Source organism: Carettochelys insculpta, chromosome 23 (genome assembly GCF_033958435.1).
Source record: "Carettochelys insculpta isolate YL-2023 chromosome 23, ASM3395843v1, whole genome shotgun sequence".
Taxonomy (NCBI): Eukaryota; Metazoa; Chordata; order Testudines; family Carettochelyidae; genus Carettochelys; species Carettochelys insculpta.
Genome location: NC_134159.1, coordinates 3417291 through 3439776, shown reverse-complemented (window position 1 = coordinate 3439776; position 22486 = coordinate 3417291). Strand labels below are relative to the sequence as shown.

General features: G+C 58.9%; 1 protein-coding gene across 3 annotated transcripts in view; it reads right to left on the bottom strand.

Moving 5' to 3' along the window:
- Positions 1-22486, bottom strand: part of EPHB2 (EPH receptor B2) — a 224150-nt gene that overhangs the window by 126516 nt on the left and 75148 nt on the right. For all 3 annotated transcript variants that reach the window (XM_074975904.1, XM_074975905.1, XM_074975906.1), the window contains exons 2-3: positions 15640-15704; positions 9070-9754 (exon numbers count right to left, since the gene is read on the bottom strand). In XM_074975904.1, coding sequence (XP_074832005.1) covers positions 9070-9754; positions 15640-15704 — 750 coding nt within the window. The remainder of the gene's footprint in view (positions 1-9069; positions 9755-15639; positions 15705-22486) is intronic.

Sequence of the window (22486 nt, the reverse complement as noted above, 5' to 3'; positions counted from 1 at the left end):
GGGAGCTGAGTCATTAAACCATCTGTCCAAGATCGGTGTCCTGGCAGAACCCAGAGGCATGGCACCCGGTCAGTTTCCTGCGCTGGCCATGTTTCTTCCCTAGAGACCGTACAGCCGTGGTTCTGGGCTTGATTTCCATGTCCTGGTTTCTCCCTCTTTGATGCAGCAGAGGGAGGGCAGAACTTAGTGGTGCTAAAACAGGCACCCAGGAGAGCTCTCTCCAGAAGCCATCCAGAAGATGGGTTGGGATCTAAAGCTCTGGAAGCATTCCAGAGTAAGTGTCCACAGGGGGGATGGAGACATATTCCAGAGCAGCTATTCCAGTCCGTACCTTCCTGCAGACAAGTTTCTCCTTGCTGGTCTGGCCACATATAGTGTTTTGAAGGCACACAGGCAGAGCAGCTGCTGACAGGGCCCCTGTTCTCCCTGGCAGTTTGGGAAGGTCAGCATAACTCTGGGAAGAGGCTAGGCTCCCCGGAATGCTGCATCCCTCACCACAAGCCTCCTCACCCCCTAGAGAAAAGGTGCAAGCCCCTCCAGGGATGTGAATCCTCCCCTCCCTGCACAGCACAGTGACCTGAACCTCCACCAGGGAATGCCCACAATCTCAGGGCCATCTCCCTCACCAGATTGTCCAGGGGCTGAACTTCCAGGGGGCCTGTGCCACCTAATTTGTGAGTCTGCCCCGCCCCCACCCCTTTCCCACTGCCAGGCGCCCGAGTGCTTTCCCAGAATTACAAGCAGAACAGGCTAGCAGCTCCCGGGGCGTCTGAGATACGGAGCATGCGCCGTGTCATTAACAGCCTGATGCTGTGCAGCTGTGCTCCTCATTGCGGTGCTAATTGGATTCACAACACGCAGGGGTCAGCAAGAAACAGGAGGAGAAAGAATAGGAGGGAAAAAGGAGCGGCCTTGTGTCTGCACAGACAAGGGGGGGGAGCCACCCGGGTAGGGCCCTGCAGCACCAGAGCCAAGAACCAGCACCAGGTGGGCAGTCGCGTAGCCGTAAACATACCCACACGGACAGGGCCATGCTAAGACGTGGCTGGAACACGCCCTGGGCCATGCACAGAGGACACAGCTCGTCCACACAGCCCCTCACTGCCTGTTGCAGGGCAAATGTTTTCCACCTCCTAATGCCGCCCACGCTCAGCACCCTGCAGTTCCCTTCTCCTATGCCGTGCTGTCCCACAGAAAGGCAGAGGGCAAACTTACACAAACCTGCCCAGCCTCCGGTGTGTCCCGGGGCAGACAGCTGTACCCTGCAGCACCTCCGGTCCCTGTGCACGTCAGGCTGCCGTGGGGAAGTTCACACGGGCGCCAGGGGGATACTCACCCTTTCACGGCGTGGTCCCTCCCCAGGGAGGGCGAGGGGCACTCAGTGCATGGAGAGAACGCTCTGCGTATGGCTGCCAGGGGAGCAGAATCAAGCTACGTAGCCCGGCCCGGCAATCCACGTCCACATCCATGTGCCTGATGAACAGGGCCGTAACCCAGAGCCGCAGCCATGCGGCAAGGACAGTGGCCAGTGGCTGGCTGAGCCGGCCGCTCATTGTTCGGGCAGGGGGTTAAAGAGCACAGTTCTGACAGCAAACCCAGAGTGAGGCCTGCCTCAAGGGCCCCAGCCACCTCAGGAAAGGTCCATTCAGCCCAAGCACTAGGCCTCCTGGCACAGTAAAAGGAGAGTCTTTGCCTCGCTCTAGAGAGGCAGAGAGATCCATAGAACGAGCCTCTGAATGGGGAGTGAAACCCAGCCCTCCTGACCAGAAGGGGAATGTCCCACTAACCTCAGCTGGGTGAGGAGAGCTGCTGCGAGGGACTGGGCTGAGACCCCACTGGGCTGGCGCTGGCTGCACCGGCACAAAAGAACAGTCCCTGCCCCAAAGAGCCCTGGTGCCAGGGAATGGACAGAGCAGGCCTAGCTATCCATTATGTACAGTGAGACACACCACGTAACCCCGGAGAGCGGCCGAGGGACCACGCACTGCTCACATCATCGGCGAGATTTGCGCAGCTGCTCGCGACCGGCTTTATCCTTTGCAAGCAGGCAGAGGCACACGGCTACCAACACGCCTAGCAGAGACCACAAGCTCTGCCTCTGCCTCCCCAGCACAATGCCAACAAATACGAGAAGCAGCGGCAGAGAGGAGGAGCAGGAGAAAGCGAGGTAGAAAGAGCAGCCAGGGGAGCATGCCTCTAGGGGGGAAGCTGGGGAGGGGAAATTGGATGCAGCATGTTCACCAGCCCTGGCAAACACCGGGGAGGAAAGCAGGAAAGCGGCTGTGTCTGGACAGAGGACACAAGCAGGGTACATGCTCAGGTGCCCTGCGGGCTGGATAGCAGGGCTCAGCAAATGAAAATCTCTTCTCCACACAGAACTGTTAACTGCTCCCAAATCCTTCTGTGCCACAGCTGCAAGCTCAGGCGAGTTTAAACTGTTAGATGCATGAACTTCCTCAATAAACCCCATCTGCACTGCCTTGAGCAGGTTTGCATTGTTTTACCCTTATGAAAAACCCAGCAGAGAAAGCAACTTTCCCAGCTTTTTACAGCAGCGGTTGGGGCCTTTTAATCACTTGTGATGCATCTTCCAAACGAAGCGCGTTAAGAGCATGGCCCAGCCTGGCGGCGCGCTCCGCCTTTGCAGGCGGGTGCTGTGCAAGCCGCCAGGGCCATCTGATAGTACTTCACACCGAAGGCCAGCTTTTATGTGCTTGTGTTCTGCTGCTGGCAAGGGGCCCAGACTCCCTCCCACCTCTGGAAGCTTGAGAAAACCTGCCAGCCACATGTACCGGTTAGTGCTCTGAGCCAGGCTGCTTGGGGATGGGACAAGGCTCAGAGCTCCCCAGATCCCTATAAGCCTGGGAGGTTGGAAGCCAAAGACCCATTCCTTGTGCCCTAGGCCAACAAGAATCCAACTTTTCCCTCTCCCCTGCAGTGGGGGCCCAACTACTGGGCTGCCAAGATGCAGGAGGTGCCAGGGCTGAGCTGTGCCCCCCCCCACCAGACTCTCCCACCAGACTCACAAAAGAATGGCCAGAATGGGTCAGAGCAAAGGTCCATCTAGCCCAGTGTCCTGCCTGCTGACAGTGGTCAATGCCACATGACCCAGAGGGAGTGAACAGAACAGGTCAGCTCCAAGGGGAGAGGGATAGCTCAGAGGTTTGAGCTTTGGCCTGCTGAACCCAGGGCTCTGAGCTCAATCCTTGAGGGGCCATATAAGGATCTGGGGCAAATAGATTTAAAAAGGAAAATCTATCAGGGATAGGGAGAAGTCCTGCTGTGGGGGCAGGGGACTGGACCTGATGATCTCCCAAGGTCCCTTCCAGCACCATATATTAAGGGATCCCTCCCATGATACCCATTTCCAGCCTCCTACAAACTGAGGCTCAGGACACCCCGCTGGCAAACTGGAGCCACAGTGCTGAGGTGTGAGTAAGCACAGGGACGGCAGCTCTCTCAGCAGCTGGGTTTTGCCGACAGGCCTGGTGGTTCCCACTTTCGCTGCCCTGCGTGGGGGCATCACTCAGCACCCTGCTCCTGGGACAAGCTACAGCCAAAGCAAAGGCCTGCAAGCTCCCCCAGGTCCCTCCCGCCCTGCATGGCGCCTGGCATGGCAAGCCAAGCTCTGCCCAGCCCAGCGATTCCTGGGAAAGGCTCTGATGTGCCCTCACACAGGACAGACGTGATCCTGCATCCCATGCTCTCCACAGGACTGCTTCAGAGACACCAGGCAAAGAGAGGCTCCTGAGACACACAACCTCCTGCCCATGGGGGAGCTGTGTAACACACACAGCCCCTTTCCCAGGGGTTTAGATCTCACTGACCACAGCCAGACTCCCTCCGCTTCTCCTCCAGCCCCTCCTGTCTGCCCCTCCACCTTCAGCTTCCCATGGGGTCTCACACCCACCTCCACAGGGGCCATTCACATTGGTACTTAGGGCGAGCGTTACCCTGCCCACAGGCTGCTCTGCTCAGTCCCACGGAGACGGGCAAGAACTGGGTCTAAGAGCGTGGTGGGATGGTTAATACTCTCTCCATGGGTGGGCTGCTCCTGCTTCCTCCTCCTGTTCTCATTCTCCATGGGCTTTCCAAGAGCCCAGCCAGCTAGGAAGCTGTGGGAATCCCAAGCTGGGCTGCCTGGCCTGGCACCTGACCCAAACGCCTTCCAGACAGCCCCTCCAACACCCCGTCACGAAGTCCTGAAGTGCCATCTTGCCAGCATGGCACTCGAGGGAGCTCAGCTCTCCTCCCACTGTGGTCCAGCTCTTGAGAAAGCTGCCACCGGGAGACTGGGCTGCAGGCCACAGTGTGATAAACGGGCAAGTGCAGGGAGCTGACCCCTTCAGTCAGTGCTGGCTCTGGGAACAGCTTCCAGGCACTGCACCTCCCCAAATCCTGCTGCTGGGAAAACAAAGAGATGACCCAGCCCAGCTCTCCCCTCCCAGGTTTCCTGCCCCGACTCCTTTCACTCACAGGCTAGGATCATTTTCAAACTCCTTCCTCCTCTCTCAGCAAGGGCCGCGGCCAGTGACCGCCGTAGACTCCTTGCATCGCGGGAGGCAGTGGCATAAGTCTGACCTCCTACCTAGCTCTCTGGGGCTGGCGTAAGCCCAGTCTGGATGGAGGATGCCCAGAAGGGATGGAGCCTAGGGCTGGGCCACCCAGGCACCAGCAGCACCACCTAGCAAGGACCGCCTAGGCCAGTACTGAGACTGGAAAATGCTCCCCAGAAGGCTGCCGAGTCCAACAACGTCCAAGGAGTCAAGTGGCACAAGGCAACGGTCCCACTTTCTTCTCCCCGTGGGACAGAATCGCACCATTTCACTCCGACCAGGCAGAAAGGGCAGGTCCTGGTTAGCAGCCGGCTCCATTTGAGATCCGACTCCTTTATAAACATTACGTTTCCTCCTCTCTCCATTTCCGTAGCACCATGACTAACCCAGAGACCGTATTATATCTAACGTCTGCACAATACCAAAGTCAACGTGAAGGGACCCAACTTGAAAGGCAGCATTGTAATGGTTCTGAACAGACTCCTGGTTTTAAATGCTCAGCCCATGGGTAACGTTGGCTTTTCGCTCCGATTCGGCGAAGACTTTTTCCGAATTTCCCGAGAGCAGACGTGGCAGTGCCTCCAGAGGGGGCAGCACCCGGTCTGGTGGCACTGCTCCATCTCTGTCTGCCATGGACCTGGGGCACCCCTGCGAGGAGCTGCACAAACCCAGCACGTCACCGCCTGCAGCCGCCAGCCCAGGGCTGCGCTCCTCGGTCCCTTGGGCATCTCACTAACAACCCCCTCCCCCGGCCCCCCACCTGGAAGGGAAAGGGGTGGGTGCTTTGTCCTGCAAACACCTGCCCAGTCTTGTGTCCTCAGAGCCCTTTGCGGACACAGCTCCCCGTGCCTGGCACTGACCCTGAAACACCCAGAAAACCCTGGGTGCGGTGACCCGGCTACCCAGCCGTGTCTGGTGGCTCACCATCTCCTACGGGCAGGACTCCCTCTGGGTGTCTTTCAGCCCCTTCTCCCCACACATTCCTCCTTGGAATGCCCATTTCCCAGGGGATGTCACAATCTACAGGGTCCTCCTCCTTCTGCTGCTGCCCCCTCCTTGTCCATCCCGCTGTCCTCCCTGAGACGCTGGCTTGTACGAGTGCATCCAAGCTGCCTGCAAGCCCTCAACAACCCTCCAGCTCATCCCACCCTCTGCCCACACTGCACGGTCTGCAGCAGATCCCATCCTGTTTGTCCCAGGCTGGAACCCCAGAAAGCTTCATCCCCAAGCCAGGGACCTGGAAGAGGTAAAATGCCCTGGAAAGGCTGACACAGCCGTAAGGTTTCAGGGTAACTCGGGTGGATTCTGGCCCCTACAGGATGCTGTGGCAGGGTACTGAGGCTGTCAACGGGCACAAGGAGTTGATGGAGAATCCCCCAGTGCAGACACTTCAGGGGTATGTCCCAGACCACCATCACACCCCCCCAGCAAACCCCCACAACCAGGGCACACCAGGCAGGGCCGTGATACTGGGCAGTCTGGGCTGCCATACAGCAACCTATCACCACGCTCAGGAGGTGGCTGTAAATCAGAGGCTGTGGGTCTACTGATCTCTGCCAGGGGCACCAGCCTCTAGGGGCGTACAAATTGCCAGGCGCATGGGTACCTTACGATGCAGCACAGACGGCAAAGCCCTGCCCGGAACCCCAGAGACTCCCCACAGGGCTCTGCTCCGAACTGTCCCCTTGCACTGGGGACCAAAGCTGGCCCAGCACAGCACCTGCCCCGGGGCTGCCCCTGGAGCCAGCCTTTCCTGTTCAAAGCTGGAAGCTGCTCACGCAGACAGAGAACCTGTTCCAGTCTGAGGCCCGGCCAGCCCTTCAGCCCTGGCAGAAATTCAGGGAGCTTACGGCCTGCCCCCTGCCTCTGCCCTCCTTCCCCGCCGGGTGGAGACTCACCGTCCTGCCCCACTTCCCAGCTGCCAGCGCACCCGGCGGCGCCCCTCCAGCGTATCTGTAACTGATCTCGGAGGAGCTCCATCTCTGCACTGGCAGCCAGACGCTACGGCGGCTGCAACGGGGTTTTGTATTTAGCTTGGCCAAGGGACAGCTCTGCCAGCTGCAGGGAAGCGCTTCGCTGGCGCTGAGGTCAGTCCGGGCTCCCTGGCAGTGCCGGCTCTTTTCACAGACACCACCCCATCTCCTGCCCAGCTCCTGGGGCTGGGACTTGTCGTCAGCGTCACCACACAGCACTAAAACTCCTCCCCTCTCCAGCCTGACTGCCACTCCCGCTTCCCCACCTGCGCCGCGGCCTGGCTCGCACGGCGTCCTGCTAGCAGCCCGGCTACCGCCACCGCCCATCGCCGCCGAGTCTGCCTGGGGGACGCATTCCCTGTCAGCGGCCTGGGACTGGGCACCGGGCTGGCCTTGGCACACGTCCGCATGACCACCACATCAGCCGCACAGCTACAGCGCCGCCGCGACAGCGCCATGAGAGCACAGGCACTGCCTGTAGCCTACAAGGGGGTTCCCACGGGTGCAGGTAACCTGCCTCCCCGAGAACCCTTCAGTCACATCTGCAGGAGGAGGACTGCAGGGGTGTGTTGGGGTGCTGGAGGGGGTACTGGCGCCGAGCCAGGGGTCAGGGTGCAGCAAGGGGGTACCCGCTCCGGACCGGGGACAGGGTGCGGCGGGGGGATACTGGTTCCAGACCAGGGGTCCAGGTGCGGCGGGGGGGTACCGGCTCCGAGCTGGGAATGTGGGCGTAGAGTGGGGCTAGAGATAAGGTCTTTGGGGCACAGGAGGGTGCTCAGGGCTGGGAGGGTTCAAGGTTGGGGCAGAGATGGCGAGGAGGGGTGTCCTCCCACTGGTCGCGGCAGCTCAGTGCTGGGACCAGTGAGGAAGGGCTCCCCTCTGCGGCCAGCAGGGGCTTGGTGCTGGAGCGAGCACCTCCCCACCATCCTCAGCAGCTTCAGGACTCAGGCATCTCTCTCTCTCTCTCTTCCCGCAGGAGCCCCAAGCCCCTTTGCGGCCTCCCAGCTGAGAGGAAACAGACTGCAACCCGGTGCCTTCTTCCAGGAGCCAAGTTCCCTCCTCATCTCCGGCCTGAATCTGTCTAGCTTCAAACTTTCAGCCACTGGCTCATCTCACACGTTCCCCTGCGAGAGTGGGGAGCCCAGGAAGCTACTCCCAGCCTGCGATCGAGTCATCCCTGAACACCCTGTTCACAGTCATTACCATGAGCTGCTGGCCTCCATCGGGGTGAGGCGTGTTTCTTACACCTTAATCTCTCCCCGGGCATCCTGTCATCTCCCCTTCTCAAATGGGTGCCCCGGGACAGGCCACAGAAGTCCTGCAATTGTCACAGCTGTGCCGTGTGCAGAGCTAAAACAACCTCTCCGCGCCTCTCGCAGGCCCCTGCTTGTACACCCCAGGTCCCATGAGACCTTTCGGCCACAGCGACACTGGGAACTCGTGGTGGGCTTGCTCTCCACCCACCTCCCCTATAAAAGCTTTTCCAGACACACGACATCCCAGGACAGAGGTCTCCATCATGTAAGAACAGCCTCACCCCTCTCTTCCTGGGCATACTCATTTACACATCGCCTGAGGCCCGTTCACCAAGCAAGCCAGGTGGCTCTGAATCAGTAACCTGTCCTCACTACTTCACCCACCCCACTGAGAGTGTCTTCTACAGACTTTACCAGTGATGAGTTGTTTTCTTCTAGATTGCAGATAAAAATGTTACGCTGTGTATGGCTAAGAACTGACCCTCCGGGATCCCCCTGAAAAATCACCTTGGCAAAGAGGATTCAACACTTACAATCACAGTCAGACCAGTTAGCCAGCTTTTAACCCCTTTAACGTGTGCTGTGATAACCTTGTAGCTCTCTGGTTTTCAAATGAAAATGTCACACAGTACCAAGCCAGGCACCATACAGAAGCCTGAGGCTGTGTCATCTTAAGGTCCCCCTGCATGCTTTTTTAAAACTGGCCTATGGATACGAATATGCATAACTCAAAGACACTTTAAACAACATACCTCATACAACACATTAATTTTAAAGTTACAGTCTGCTGAGTGTATACATCCTACTTTTGTTGATGTATTATTTGTGTGTGTGAAGTTACAAATACAATATGTGAATCTGGTTTTAGTTCTGAATGTGCTAATGAGGGCCATTAGGGATACCTGAGAAACATAATGGCTCGATACTCAACCCAACAACCTGTTTGCCCTGTAAGCCCAGACTGTGGTTGGTGTAGAAAGACATATGGCCAGGCCGCCTGCGGCTCAAACTCATTTGGGTCTGGTACTTCCCCACTCCAGGTGAGAAATGCTGGAACCGAGCAGAAAGGATTCCTGCCTTGGGCAAAAGGGATATAAGGGGGAAAACCAAACAGTGGCGGCAGGAGACCGCCCCCCGCCCCACCCACACCCACACCCACGGTGCCTGCAGGAAACATCTAAAGCTGAACTGAGAAGGCCAAGGCCCACGGGTCCTGGCCTGGAGCAATCCCAGGTTCCCATGCTAAAGACGCAGCATCTGAACAAAAGGAAAAGACAAACTTACCTCTGCAGACTGTGCCGTTCTCCACCGATTCGTAGCCAGCCTTGCACATGCACCGGCCAATGGGCACCAACCACTCCCCATCCCCATTGCAGTACAGCTTGATGGGGACGTCCACCTCCTCTGCGTTGGTAATGCAGGACCCTCTGGCTGCCACCAGCGAAGTGCTCTCTGCTCCCGAGAGCGTCTCCTGGAACACGGCCCCGTTCTGGATCACTCGGGGACACTTGCGGTAGAAGACCCTTACTGCAATTAAGGACATGCAGCCCCCATAGTCCTGGAAGGCCAGATAGAAGCCATTCTTGGAGACCGGCCCAAAGCTCCGCACCTCAGTATTAATCTTCATCACGCGACCGCCCAGGTCCACCTGGGAGAAGCTCTCATCAGCCGCAATGGTGTCCACCTTCGCCCAGGGGTTCTCCATCCAGTTGGGAAAGGTCTTGGTGGCCGAGTCGAAGTCAGACTCGTAGTAGTAGAGGTTGAAGGTCTCCTTGCAGGAGCCGGGAACATTTGGGATGCTGCTGCAGTCCCGGACAGAAAATTTCATCTCCACGTGGATGCGGTGGGCTCCTCTCCTCCGTATGTACTTGGTCCGCAGCCAGTTGTTCTGACTGGACTCAAAAACGTTGCACACCTGGTACGTCCGGATCGTGTTCATGTTCTCATCGTAGCCGCTCACCTCTTCCCACTGCAGGGGAGACACAAAAGGGTCACGGGGCTGCACTGCATTTACATTCGCAGGCAGTCAGCTGGGGCTGGCGTACATACCTGGTGGGGGCAGAGCTCTGCCTCCCCCCGATCCCCGGTCAGGCAAAGGCTCTGGCTGCCTGGGGGAGAGAAGCTAGTTTCAACGGGGGCTGGGGGTCAGCTGCATTGGTACAATCCGTACTGCGCCAGGGTAAGCTGTACCTGTGCGAGCGGCACACACAGGCTGCCTGGGCGGAGCCACCGCAGGGCCTAGCAATGACGTAAGCTGGCTCCCAGTCTCTGCGCTTCACGCTCACCCATTGTGTCCCGCAGGCAGCGGCTGAGGCCGCAAAGGAGAGAGCTGGGGGACAGCAGCCAAAGGATCTGTGGTGTGCTCCAGCCACGCAGGGCCAGGCAAAGGCCACCCCACAGCCAGGGGCTCTGTTCTCCAGGAGCTTCCTTGGTTTCCACTGGCATTGGTGGGAACGACGGGCGCTGATGAGCAGAGGAGACTCTGCTGCACGTGTCTCGCGCTGCCTCGGCCTCTGCTAGAAGGGCCCTCGCCTCCCGGCTCACCCCACTGCCACAGGGGAGAGGGTCGCTGACATTTTACAGCAGGGGTGGGGAACCTTTTCTGGGTGGGGGCCACTGACCCAGGGAGATAATCAGTCGGGGGACACACAAGTGAGAAGCAAAACGAACCAAAAAAAACGCCCTCCCTGATGCGGTCCCGGACTGAGAGGAGGCAGGAGCGGGGCGGGCTGAGTAGGAGGGAGCACGCAGGAGTGGGCTGAGGGTGGGGTCTGGGAGGGAGGGGGCAGGAGGAGGGAGTCGGCGGGGGGGAGGGGGCAGGAGCAGTCAAGGGGCTGCACTGCCTGCTCACCCCCAGAGGCACATGGCTCTGTTCTACATCCTCCACTCCCAGGCACCACCCTCTGCTGCTCGGATTGGCTGCAATTCTAGCCAATCAGAGCAGTAGTATCAAGCTGCTGAGGCGGCTACTGCTGCTCCCTACCCCTCCCGCAGGCTGCGGGAACAGCCTCAAACAGCAGCGGAGCCCGGAGCCTCGTCCTGTCCCCCGGCCGAGCTCTCGGTCTGGATCCAGCCCACCAGGCTCAGGACCCCAAGCCCTCCGCCCACTGGGGGCCGGATGCCACGGAGGGGAGCCCCAAACCTCAGGTGCAGATCCAGACGCCTCTTTTAAAGAGTAAATTGCAATGCAAACCGCATGGGGAGGAGTCGCCCGGCGCCTGCTGTGCCCCCAGCTGCCAGCCAAAGGGAGCGCCACCCGCGTGTTAACCAACACTCGGGCAGAACGACTCCGTTTTACTGGTGCACGACCTGAAGGAGGCAGTGAAGTCAGACTGGGGCTGCACTCCTGGTTCTCCTACAGTGAATAGCAACCTCCCATTGACCCCACTGTATCGGTGCCTCTCTCTGCTCCTGTGTGATACCAGCAAATGACTCGGAAATCGTGTGCTTGCTATTTTTCTCCATGTAAAACCCTGTCTCCACTCTGGGTGCTCCCTATTTGTGCCTAATAATCTCATCAATAGCTCTGCCTCCTGTCCCCACCCTAGCTGGGACAGATGCTTAGTTGTAGGGGCTGCTGCAGCAGCCCAGCACCACCTCCTGCCTGGTCTAGAGAGAAAACTGCAGCAGGAATATAATTTTTTCCTTTCCTTTTCTGAAGCTGAGTGGGAAAACATGAAGACCCTGGGTGAGGGCTGGCACCGGGAGGGACCCTGCAGGCCACAGACACCATGGTGCCAGTACAAGCTTCCTGTTCTGCTTGCAACCATGGGCTGAAGTCTTGAGTTGACCATGGAATTTGGAGTCCATGGCCCAAAGGGTTCCACAAAGGTAACATTAGTGCCCCATGGGACAGCTCCTTGCGCACAGAACAGATTACCCAAGGTGGTGGTGGAACCTCCATCCCTAGAAGTTCTCAAGGCCCAGCTGGACAAAGCCCTGGCTGGGATGATTTAGTTGGGGTTGGTCCTGCCTGGAGCAGGGGGTTGGACTTGACGACATCCTGAGGTCTCTCCCAGCTCTAGTCTATGACGTTATCAGGGAAACTAGAACCTGGACTGAGAACCGCTGGCTCATTTTGCCCAAGGCACCAGCTACTAATAGCCTGGCCACTGACAGCCTGTGCTGGAGTCAACCAGCAGCCAGGAGTGAGATTCCAGAGCTCCTGACCCGTCCCTGGTCCAGTAAGACCAGCACTCGATGGCTCCTCTCGTGGCCAGCCCACAGCTGAACTGCGGCCCACCAAAGGAAACAGCCTGAACTAGAGGACCAAGGCTTCCCGGCTCGGGAGCAACAGGCTCCTGTGGTCTGTGGATGGCCTGAGGGGACCCTGGAACATGCAGGCACCAGGGGCTTATAATGGCACGTTTTAGGAGGCCCAGGAGGTGGCTCTGCTCTGTCAGTGCAGCATCTCCTCCTGGCTCACAGCCTCACCATGCCAGGAACAGCAGCCTGAGCCCGGGCAGGGTCTACCAACATGGGGCAGGGGGCTTCGAACCATCCATTCCGGCGCAGCCTTCCAGCCACTGCCTGCAACACAGTGGGGGGAGCACGGGGCTGGCCTCCATCCCATTCTGCAAACACAAGAACGAGGGAGCCTCGCCCAGCAGCAAGGACCAGGCTGCTCACCTCTGAGGAGCATGGCCAGCTGGGCTAGGCACTGGGTCGTTGTAGCTTCGCTCTCCAATGACTGGGAGACCATCTTCGGGGATCGCTCCCCCCCCAACACCTGCCATCCCCTTGGGTGTTGGCCTTGCCATTCGCTCCCCCTTTCAGGACTCTTCCATCCAAGCTTCCCTGCCTGCACATCTCCTGAGAACGTGATGCTCTCTCTGCCCCGGCAGGAAAGCTCTGGGAAAAGCAGGGCAGGGCCAAGCTGACCTAGGACTAGAGCTTTCACTTCTAGGGCCCGATGGCTGGGGTACGCCCCTCACAGATCACTCACCATCCAGAAGGGAGCACGTAAGGTGCGGCAGGAGAGACAGGCACTCAAAACTACTCCTTGGGGCTCCTTTAACCTGCTTGAAATGTTGAGGAAACCCTGACTTAACACAGTCGCGAGCCTGAAGCCCAACAGGGATTTGCTGCCCAGCATCATGCTCAGCTCGTGGGAGAACGAACGGCCAACGTCATGGAACTATCGCTCTGCAGGGCAGGGGTACACAGCACTCTGGGGCTGCTGGGGGTGGGGGACTGCAGCCGGGATATGAACCCCACCTGTAAGGAGGTCACACCACGGATCTCCCCAGCAGCCCGTTAACAGCACAGTCTTGCAGTAAAGCACCACGATGCCTCTCTCAAACGTGCTCCTACCGGTCCCACTGGGCTTGCAAAGGGAACAGACATTCCATGGGAACCGGCTTTCTCAGTAGTTCCCAACCTGGAGGTAACGGCCCCGGTCCCAGCCCCGGCCGAGACTTGGCTGAGAGGCCGGGACGTCAACCCTTGCGGAAGGTGATTAGCAGCCCGGGAAATGGAAACTGTCCAGCTAGCTACAGAGAAGGGGCAGCGGGAACAGTGGGGGCAGCCAAGCTTCCACACCCTGTGCCCACCCCGGCCATGCATGTGGCTGAGGCAGAGAGACCAAGGAGGCGGGAAGGGGGCTCAGTCACTTCCTCTGCCCTGTCCTGAGGTGCCAACCTGAACAGGCTGCAGAGGGACCCTGAGCTACACCAGTGGGGCCCAAACTTCTCCTCTTGCACCCGCCTTACATGCCATGGGACGGGGAGCGACAGCCAGCCGGGGCCGTGCCTGAGCTGTGCAAGCTGGGGGCCGGCAGCCCAGAGAGCAGCTGCAGCCAGGAGCAGGGGCTGAGGCCATAGCCAGGAGCGGGGGCTGCAGCTGGGAAATAGGGATACAAAATCCTGTTGAATTAGTTAACTGGGTAACCAATTCAATGGGGAAGGACGGGGCAGCCAGGGGGTCACTCCAGCACAGCGCTCGCGAGCCAGGCCCATGCCAGGGGGGCTGCTCTGGACACGCTGGAGGTGGTGGGCCAAGTGATGCTGGAGCCACCCCCACTTCTTCAGCTCCTACCGGGTAACCTTGTGCGTTCCGGGGGAGATTTACCGGTTAGACGTTCACATCACCATTGGGAAGGGGGCTGGAGAAGAGCTGGGTGGCACTCGCCCCCTCCCTTTGGAGGCTGGCCTGGGCCCCCATCCTCTTTGGGGGGCCACTGCCCTAGACTGAGAGCCACGAAGTCAGGGGGAAAAGCCTTCCCCAGACGAGGCCAGGAGGGTCCTGCTGGGTTTAGGACTCTCCCAGCCCATCAAACTCATTTTGACAGGCAGCTCCTGCAGCCAGGGAGCCACTTGGTGTTCCGCGTCCATGCGGGACCCGGACTGGGCCTCAGCAACAGCCCAGGGAGCTCCCCTCCCCGAGGGCTGCAGGACACGCTTCGCCGAGGCACAGAAACGCAGCTCCAGGCTGGTCCCCGGGCCTGGTTTTTCAGCCCCAGGGGCGCAACGTCAAAACTTTCCGCAGCCAGCCGATCCCGCGGGGCGTGCTCATGGGAAGAGGCTGGCTGCTGAACCGCCGACCTCCGCCGTCAGGTTCGACAAGCACCCAGCACCTCCCCAGTCACGCCAGGGGCTGCGAGGGGAGAGCCAATGCCCAGGTGACACCCATGAGCATACATCATTCCCTCGGGGCTCGGGCGCCAGGCCGACAGCATGCTCTAGAGCCTGCCATTGGAGGGGGACCTGCTCCCAGCCTCTGGGGTGGAAACGAGACAATGGCCTTCCTCTGCACCGGTGGTTAGGCTGCTTCCCCCACTACGTCCCTGGGCTCTCCCTTGGGCTGGATTATCCACACACTGCCGAGTTGACCCTACTGACCGCTGGCCATAGCTGAGCCCAGCTGCTGCAGCAGAGCTGCTGGCAGATCTGACCACCACAGTTTCATCTCTCATGGCTGCCTCCTCTCCAGACCCACCTGCCCCATCCCCTGAGCTGTCCACGCCCAGGCAGAGCTGGTCTGTCAGCCCCTGGGCCCTGCTGCTTTCCAGCCTCTGGCTCCCAGTGTGGAAGGCCAGGCTCTCGGCTCAGGGCCACGTGGAGCACTGGGAACAGCACTGGTCTGCACAGCTGAGCCCCGCTGACTGTCCCCCAGCCTGCGCAGATGGAGCCCCTGAGGGGAGGCCCATGCCTGGAGCCCAGAAGTTCTCTTTGCCTTGGAGGCGGCAAACCCAGCCCCAGTGCCAAATCTCCAGGTTGCTGCTGCACATGTAATCAACAGAGCCCAGGAGGAAAACAAGTCAGATGAACCTGGAGGAAGGGCCTCAGGCTGTAGCTCAGGCTGCTTCTACGCATGCCACCACCCGTGGGAGGCTGTATGGTCATGAGGCAATTCGAAGCAGGCCAATGAGGCGCTGAGCTGCCATGAGTAGCAGCAGCCTCCGAGCAAGCCCGTGTCTAGTGGTGTGCTTGGGGCGAAGTGTAGGCAGAGTCCCAATCACCTCAGCGACCTGCCTGGGGTGTGCGCACTGAGGGCCCAGGTCTCACTCGGCATTGCTCAGTGTGTCCTCCAGCAGACTCCCAGCACTGCGAGCAAACAGGGCGTCACCCCGGCCAGGTCTGGCCCCCAGCGACCCGATTCCATGGTGATAGTTCCCTGGAAACGAGCCCCTCAGGCTCTTAATCTCACAGACACGTATTTAAATCTCCCCCTCTCCTAAAACACGCTCAGTTCTCAACATTTTGGGAGGTGACGGTTTTGCTCCCATTGCCGTGACTCTCTCATTAAACAGCAACGTCTGGGGCTGCTACCATACCCCCATCGGGTCCTAAACCACTGCTCCCCTAAGCCCCGGCGGAGGAAGGGACTTGGGTCCCCAGAGAGCAGAGAACTCACCCCTGAGGGAGGATGCACCGTCCAGCCCAGCTCTGCCGTCGCCGTGGTGGAGTCCATTAGCGTTTCTGCAGAGAGATTAAAAGAAGAGCCGTCAAGGGGAGATAACAGGGAAGGAAACTCAGCAGGCAGCTCTGAGGGAGCAGCTCGCCAGCGTCCGGATGAGGAGAGCCGCTCACGCGCAATGGGAAGGCCTCCAGCTCCCGTCGAGAGCCTTAACAAGCAGACCGGGGCAGGGCAGAGAGCAGCCAGAATCCGGGGCGGTGAACTAAGGTTAGCACCTAGCTCTTTGCGTGCCCCCGTGGAGCTACTCCAGCGCTGGGGCTCAGCAGCTCCCAACAAGCAGGAGGCCCATGTTCACGTAGGGCTAGATCCAGCCCTGACTGAGGTCACGGAGGGCCTACCCGTTGGGTATTGGCACAGGCCTTTGGCCTCAACTCCAGCCCAGCTCGTGTCTCAGGAATCTCCCTCAGGACTAGGGGTCCTGCCGGCCTCCCCTTCCACAAGCTGATCTCAGGCCGATCCTCCGAGTGGCAGACAGAGTGTGCTCACAACAACCGGGTGAGTCAGGCAGAGCTCAGCGTGCTGCCATCTCCTTGTAGGCCTTGGGCGGCTGGTGGTGATGGAGGGGCAGCTGAGCGAGCGCAGTTGTGACCTGATACAACGGGGCTCAATTCCACACCCATTTGGCACAGCCACCCTTTGTCATCACAGAAGGCAGCTGAGCCAAGTCCGTAGCCCTGGGCAGATGGCGAGTCTACCGAGAGCCAGCGTGGCCGCTGGCGGTCACCTCCCTGGTCTGCCTCACCCCGAGCAGGAGCTAAGCTCCATGCACGTAGCAAGCGCTGGAGGAGCTGGGTTCTGCAGCGTCACTGGGCTGTATCCCACCCCCTGCCCATTCTGTTGTGGACAATGCCTGGGTGCCAGCTCAGCATTTGCCCCAAAACACCATGTGTGCACAAGCCACTGCAGCAGGGTGAGCCAGATCCCTGGCATCGGTCCCTCTCTAGGCACGGCCCTGCCAATCTTTCTTCACCCAAGCTTGTACCAGACAGCGGCCTGAAGCCCAGACATTTCCCAGCGTCCACAGGTGAAATCTCTTCCTCCAGGAGCCAGCTCAGGAGCATTTCCAAACAAAACGTAAACCCATAATGAAATACCCAGCAGCAGCTTGGAAACGGCAGTTCTGAGGCTGCAACCTAAAGAGTGCTAATGGCGGCTTTGCTGCCGACCTTTGCTTAGCGAGCTGCTGAAATGTAGAAAGGTGACACTTTGCAGAGTGCGAATAATGGCCGGCAGCACCGCTGCCCAAACGCACGTTGTACTGCGCAGGGAAACACGTCGATTTCAGGATTTCAACAACATTAAACGGTAAACTAACATTACAGCTGATTTTCTGGGCAATTGGACGTCTGGTCAGCCAGTCAGGACTGAGGACAAAAAATAGACCAAGTTTTATACCCAGTGCAGGTTGCAGTGCCGATCGCTGAGGCTGCCAGATACTTTCTATTACAAGATCCTTTTTTCAATTTCTTACAACTTTGCCAAAATTTAACCATTCGGCTTGAAACTTTCCTTGCCGAGTGTCTGCCCTTAGCTGAGGAGGTTTGGAAAGTTTCAGATAAATGGTCCAGCCATCTCGCTGAACAAAGTTAGGGGAAAAATATGTTGTTTTGCCCACATTCAAAAAATCCACCCAGGCTGGGTGCTGCTGTAGCATACAGAAGAGCCTCCCCAGTGTCCCCTAGGCTGCAGAAGGGAGGAGCTGGGACCCCTGCACCCTTCTGCAGGCTCTCCTACACCAAGCCACACACGTAAAAGGCCAGCCCCCTCCATGGGCCCCCAGCCTCGTTCCACCTCAAAGGGCTACACACGGCACTGGCAGGGACAGCTGGGTTTCTCCAGAGAGTGGCTGAGGTGCCCTTGGATTTTTGCTGCCAGGCTCAGGTGCACCTGGTGGTGTGTGAGATGGATCCCACACAGCCTGGTTATGTTAAGCTGCACACAGGGCACCGATGGGACGGGCGATCCCAAAGCACGGCCAAGGCCCAAGCAGGCTGTGCAAACGCTACCAGGTGGCACCTGCTGATGCCGAGGTCCCAGCAGGGAAGACAGAGGAGCAGGAGGCTGTGATGCTGGACAGGCCCAGCTGGTGAGACGCTACAGGAAGGCTCCAGGGAGTGGGGGGGAGACAGCGAGGGCCCAGGCCCACAGGGCTGGATAAGGCTAATCAGTCTGCCTGGGGACCCTGTCAGCATGCTGCTGCCCTTTCTCTCTGGAAGCTGTCCCTCAGGAGCGTGCACCAGGCATCGACCGTTGGTGCTCCAGGGTGGGGACACCCCCTGGAGAAAAACCAGACAGCATCCAGCACCGGTCGGCCGCAGCCGCTTGGCAGAGCTGGGAGAAGCTTGAAGGGAGGGCAGAGAGTAGCAAGAGGCAGGAGGGCAGAGGCCTTGGGGAGGAGGCAGAACTGGACAGGAAGAGGTGGGGCGAGGGCAGAGCCTCGGAGGAGAAGCAGAGGCAGGAAGAGGCAAGGGGCGGCCTCGGGGAAAGGGACGGAGTGCGGGTGATGCATTCCCTGCAGAAAAGCCAAACTCAGTGCCTAGCACCGGCTGCGTTATCAGCACCGACACAACTGCAGGGAGCGAGCCCAGCGTACGAGCAAGGCGTCAAACCTACAGAAGGAGGGGATCCCAAGAGGCAGCCCTGACCAGGACTGCTGAGAAGTCCCCTATGGAACATCCATATGGGTGGCGGGGGCCTGCGCCTTCAGTTTTTACCTCGTGTCTTTGCATTGTGCTCAACTTTCAGGCTAAAACGAACTGGGAAAATATTTTAACTGTGTTATTTCTACACTAAATTGCCTCCAGCTTCAAAGCCCGCGTAGAGGGCTGGTTCAGGGGCCATCTAATGCCTCAGCTGCATCTCAACATGCCAGCAGCCCTCTGTGAACCAGCTGCCCAAACAAGCCACGTTTGCAGAAAGCTCTAAGTGCCTGAAGACAGGCTGGGGATGCAAAAGCCCCCAGGCCCTCTCATCAGAGCCTCCCAGAGGGTCCCCAGTGACAGTGCATGAGAGAGTCTCCATGGCAAGGATGCACTGAGGTGTGTGGCTATCGAAGGGACGGGATCCCTTCTCTAGTCCGAGTAGACACACGCTATCCGGCTACTCCAAGCCGAGCTGCTGAGGAGTTCAGGAGCTGGACACGGGCACACATGAACGCCAGCCAGGGAAATCTCACCTTCCCGCCCCCGTTTCACTACCAAAGGGCTGGGACGTGACCCGTCAGGCTGTAGGCCTGTGCAGCTCCAGCCTAAATCCTCTGTCCAGCCAGGCACTTAAGCTACGTGCTGGAAGTTTTTCCAAGTGCTTTGGTGTCGGGCTCAGCCAGAGTCTGAATCCCACCTCGGAGCCAGGTTTACGTTCAAGTGGAGCCACATTCGGTGACTTTTACCAAAGCAGCCAACAGACATCACCTCCTTTGTACCACCACAGCCAGCTCGAAGCAAGGCAGCGAGGTGCTCCGCACATCCCCAGCTCTCGTCAGCTCCCCCACATCACTCAGGCTCACTTGGGTACGCCGGGTCACATGAAGATCAGGTCTGGCAGACTTAGCCGGAGTCAATGGGGGCAAGGCCGCTCCTCAGGGCAGCACAGGAGATCTGCCAGGAAGTGCCAACGTTCGTGCTTCTTGGGGAACTTTTGCTGGGAGGGAAACCTGCCCCTTTCCCCAGCTCCCGTTCCTACACCCTCCCAGTGGGAGCCAGGCAGAAAAAGGCAGCCGGCAGGTGTTCCCTGGGAAGCAGAGGTTATGGCTCACTAGGGGGGTGCGGTAAAATACCCGGCATTCTAGCACCCAGAACTCTCAGAGAACCAGCATTTTAACTAGAAGTCCGTTTTAGTTACGTTTTCCATAAGTACGGGATAGTGAAAGTAAATGCAAATAAATACAGCGCATACAGCATACCGTGCTCCCGCTGCAGGTAAATAAAGCACTCTGCAGACGTTGTTGTTTGTTTCTTAACATCTCATCTTGTTTTTGTTTTGTGTTCTGCATTGCTAGGCGTACCGCTCTCTTATCCAGAGCATTTGATTAATCGGGCAACCTGCCAGTGCCATGGCTGCTGGAAACGAAAGATAAGTAACAGAAAGGTGGCCCTGTAAGTCTGTACTCCAACAAAACAAAGCAGCAGCAATGGAGCACTTTCAAGACGAACGAAATGATTTATTCGGTGATGAGCTTTCGTGGGACAGACCCGATCTGATGAAGTGGGTCTGTCCCACGAAAGCTCATCACCGAATAAATCATTTCTTTCGTCTTGAAAGTGCTCCATTGCTGCTGCTTTGTTTTGTTGGATATGAAAGAGTTAACTGTGCTTCACGCCATGGGCTCCCCCAGCGCTTTGCTTAACCTGTACAAGCGGCAGCCCACTCTGAGCGACAGACTGTATTAAAACGCTTGGGAGAGGCCCAGAATTCAGACTGGGTGGGGACAGGCTAAGCCTCTGAGCGAGTGCAGCATGTGCTGGCTATTTGCAGTGCCCAGCAGATACAGGCTGTGGTGAACAGGCACTCAGAGGGCTGGGCCTTTCTTCCACAACAGACCTGGCTCTGGCGTGCTCCCCATCCAGGGCTCTAACCCGGGAGCGGGGGAAGTCTGTACAATCAGCCCTCAGGCTGCACATCTGCCAAGCCCGTTAGCAGAGCCCAAGCCAGCTCCCGAGAAGGGGAGGCAGGAGAAGCATGTGGACGGGACGGCCTCAGACCTAACCAGCCTGGCAAGCCTCAGATCCCCCTGCTAAGGATTTGCTGCTAGGATGGGAGCAGGCAGCAGTCCAGTACAACCTAGTCCCTGGCCAGGGAAGCCCAGGCCTGGCTATGGGCCTGGGCCATCCTGCAGTGCATGACTCAGGTTCCCGGCTGCTGCATGGTCCTCCCACGTGGCCGGTTGTGAATGAGGCACGGAGCTGAGCGGATGCAGGACAGAGAGCAGCCCAGGCACACGGGCTCAAGGAGATGTGAAATGGGGAAACGGATGGGTTGTGAAGCATCTATCCATTATGCATCGCGTGCTCCCACTGTGCCACCAGTGGGTACCTGCTGCTTCCTGACAACCACCGTGAAGGTCTGATGGCTCTGCTGGCTACAAGGGGTAGCGTGTTCTGCTAGGAAACTGGCACGTTGCCCTTCCCGTTTGCACTGCCCGAGCCCGGCCAAGAGGAAGGACACGCACTCCGAGTGCCTTGGTATTCATCAGCACAGCTGCCTTCGGAATCTCCTTTTGTTCAGCTCTAGTTACCTTGATAAAAATCTCCACGTTTGCAGAACAGAACTAACAGGGACACCTCTGTCCCCAGCTGCCCTTCCAGTACCACCCGTCTCTAGCCCCTCTCTGTTTTGGCTAGCCAACGAAAGCTCGACAATAGAGACCAAAGGAGCCGTGACGGCGTAGACTGAGAAAGGGGACAGGAAATTAAAACCACGTCCAGGGAGAGAGTGCAGCCTGGCCTCCGCCGCCCTGTCTGCTCTAGGGTTGAAAGCCGGCTTGCTGCATCCAGAGAGCTCGCATCTCTGTCCTGCTTTACCAGGCTCGCCCGACCCACGGACAGAAAACGGCAGCACTGTGCCAGAGGCACTTACCAGTCATTATCTCCCCCACAGTCAGCTCCCTGCTGGCTAACATGCTGCTATTCTAGATCGCAGGCTGCCACTCTACAGAATCAGCGAACGGGGCAGATCTCACCCCAGAATCTGACCCCATCCCAGAGAGGCTGCCGGTGCCGGACAGGTAGGGAACGAAGCACCCCGCAGCGAAGAGCGGGGACGGGAGTCCTCTGAGCTGTCGGCAGCCAGCGTGGCGGGTGGGGCAGCCAGCAGGGCTCACAAGGCGAGAGCCTCACTACACAAACACAGCCAGAGGTGCTCCGCGTCTTTACCACCGCTCCCTTCATCCCCTCCAGTGCCTGGCCTCTGAGCCCCTCCCCGCACACCCCTGCTCACAGACCCATCCAAGGCCAGACAGGATGAGAGGCGACGGGGGCAGAGATTCTGGGGGGCGGCACTGGCCACATGTCCCACCCCCATCACACCCCTGCCCCTCCTGCCTTTGCCCCACCCGCTCCCCACCACTTCCTGCGCGCATGGGGGCAGCCTCCTCCCCCCACTGGAGCAGCGCCGCCCAAGAGCCGCATGAGATAGGATGCTCGTGCCGCACCGCTCCAGAGAAGGGGCCGCTCTGGCCCTGCGCTGCCCAGAAGCGGCACAGCACTGATGGTGAATGTGGGGTGTGCGTCACACCAACTCACCCCTGGAGAGCACCATTGCAATCACCTGGTCTGACCTGCGCAGAGCACCAGCCCCAAGAGCAGGTCTGAGGGGAAAATATCCCCTCAGGTCAGCAGCGGAGACTCTGCACAACCCTCTGCCCATTGGTCCAAACGTCTGCCCTCGTTCCCAGCCTGAGCTTGCCTCGCTGAGTTCCAGCCGCTGGACTTTGTCGGACCGTCCCCAGCCAGGCGGAGGAGCCGGCTGTTAAATATTTAATCCTGTCGGGACTCACAGACACCAAGTCCTGGGCATGTCACCCCACATCAGTGACAAGGGGGCCTGGGCCCACAGGCCTGTCCATCACGTGGGGGTTGGAACAAGGGCAGGTGGCTCTGCAGCCCAGAGAGGAGTCCCCTGGGCCTCGTTGGGATCTGCGCAGCAGAAGGCCATTTCCCAGCTCCCCGCGCCCAGCCTTCAGTGAGACAAGGACCCTGGCATAGTGGCTGCTAGGCAAGTTTCACACTAACAGGACTTGGGGCAGGGGAGCCCAGACTCAGAGCCCCATCCCCTTCCCACACACAGG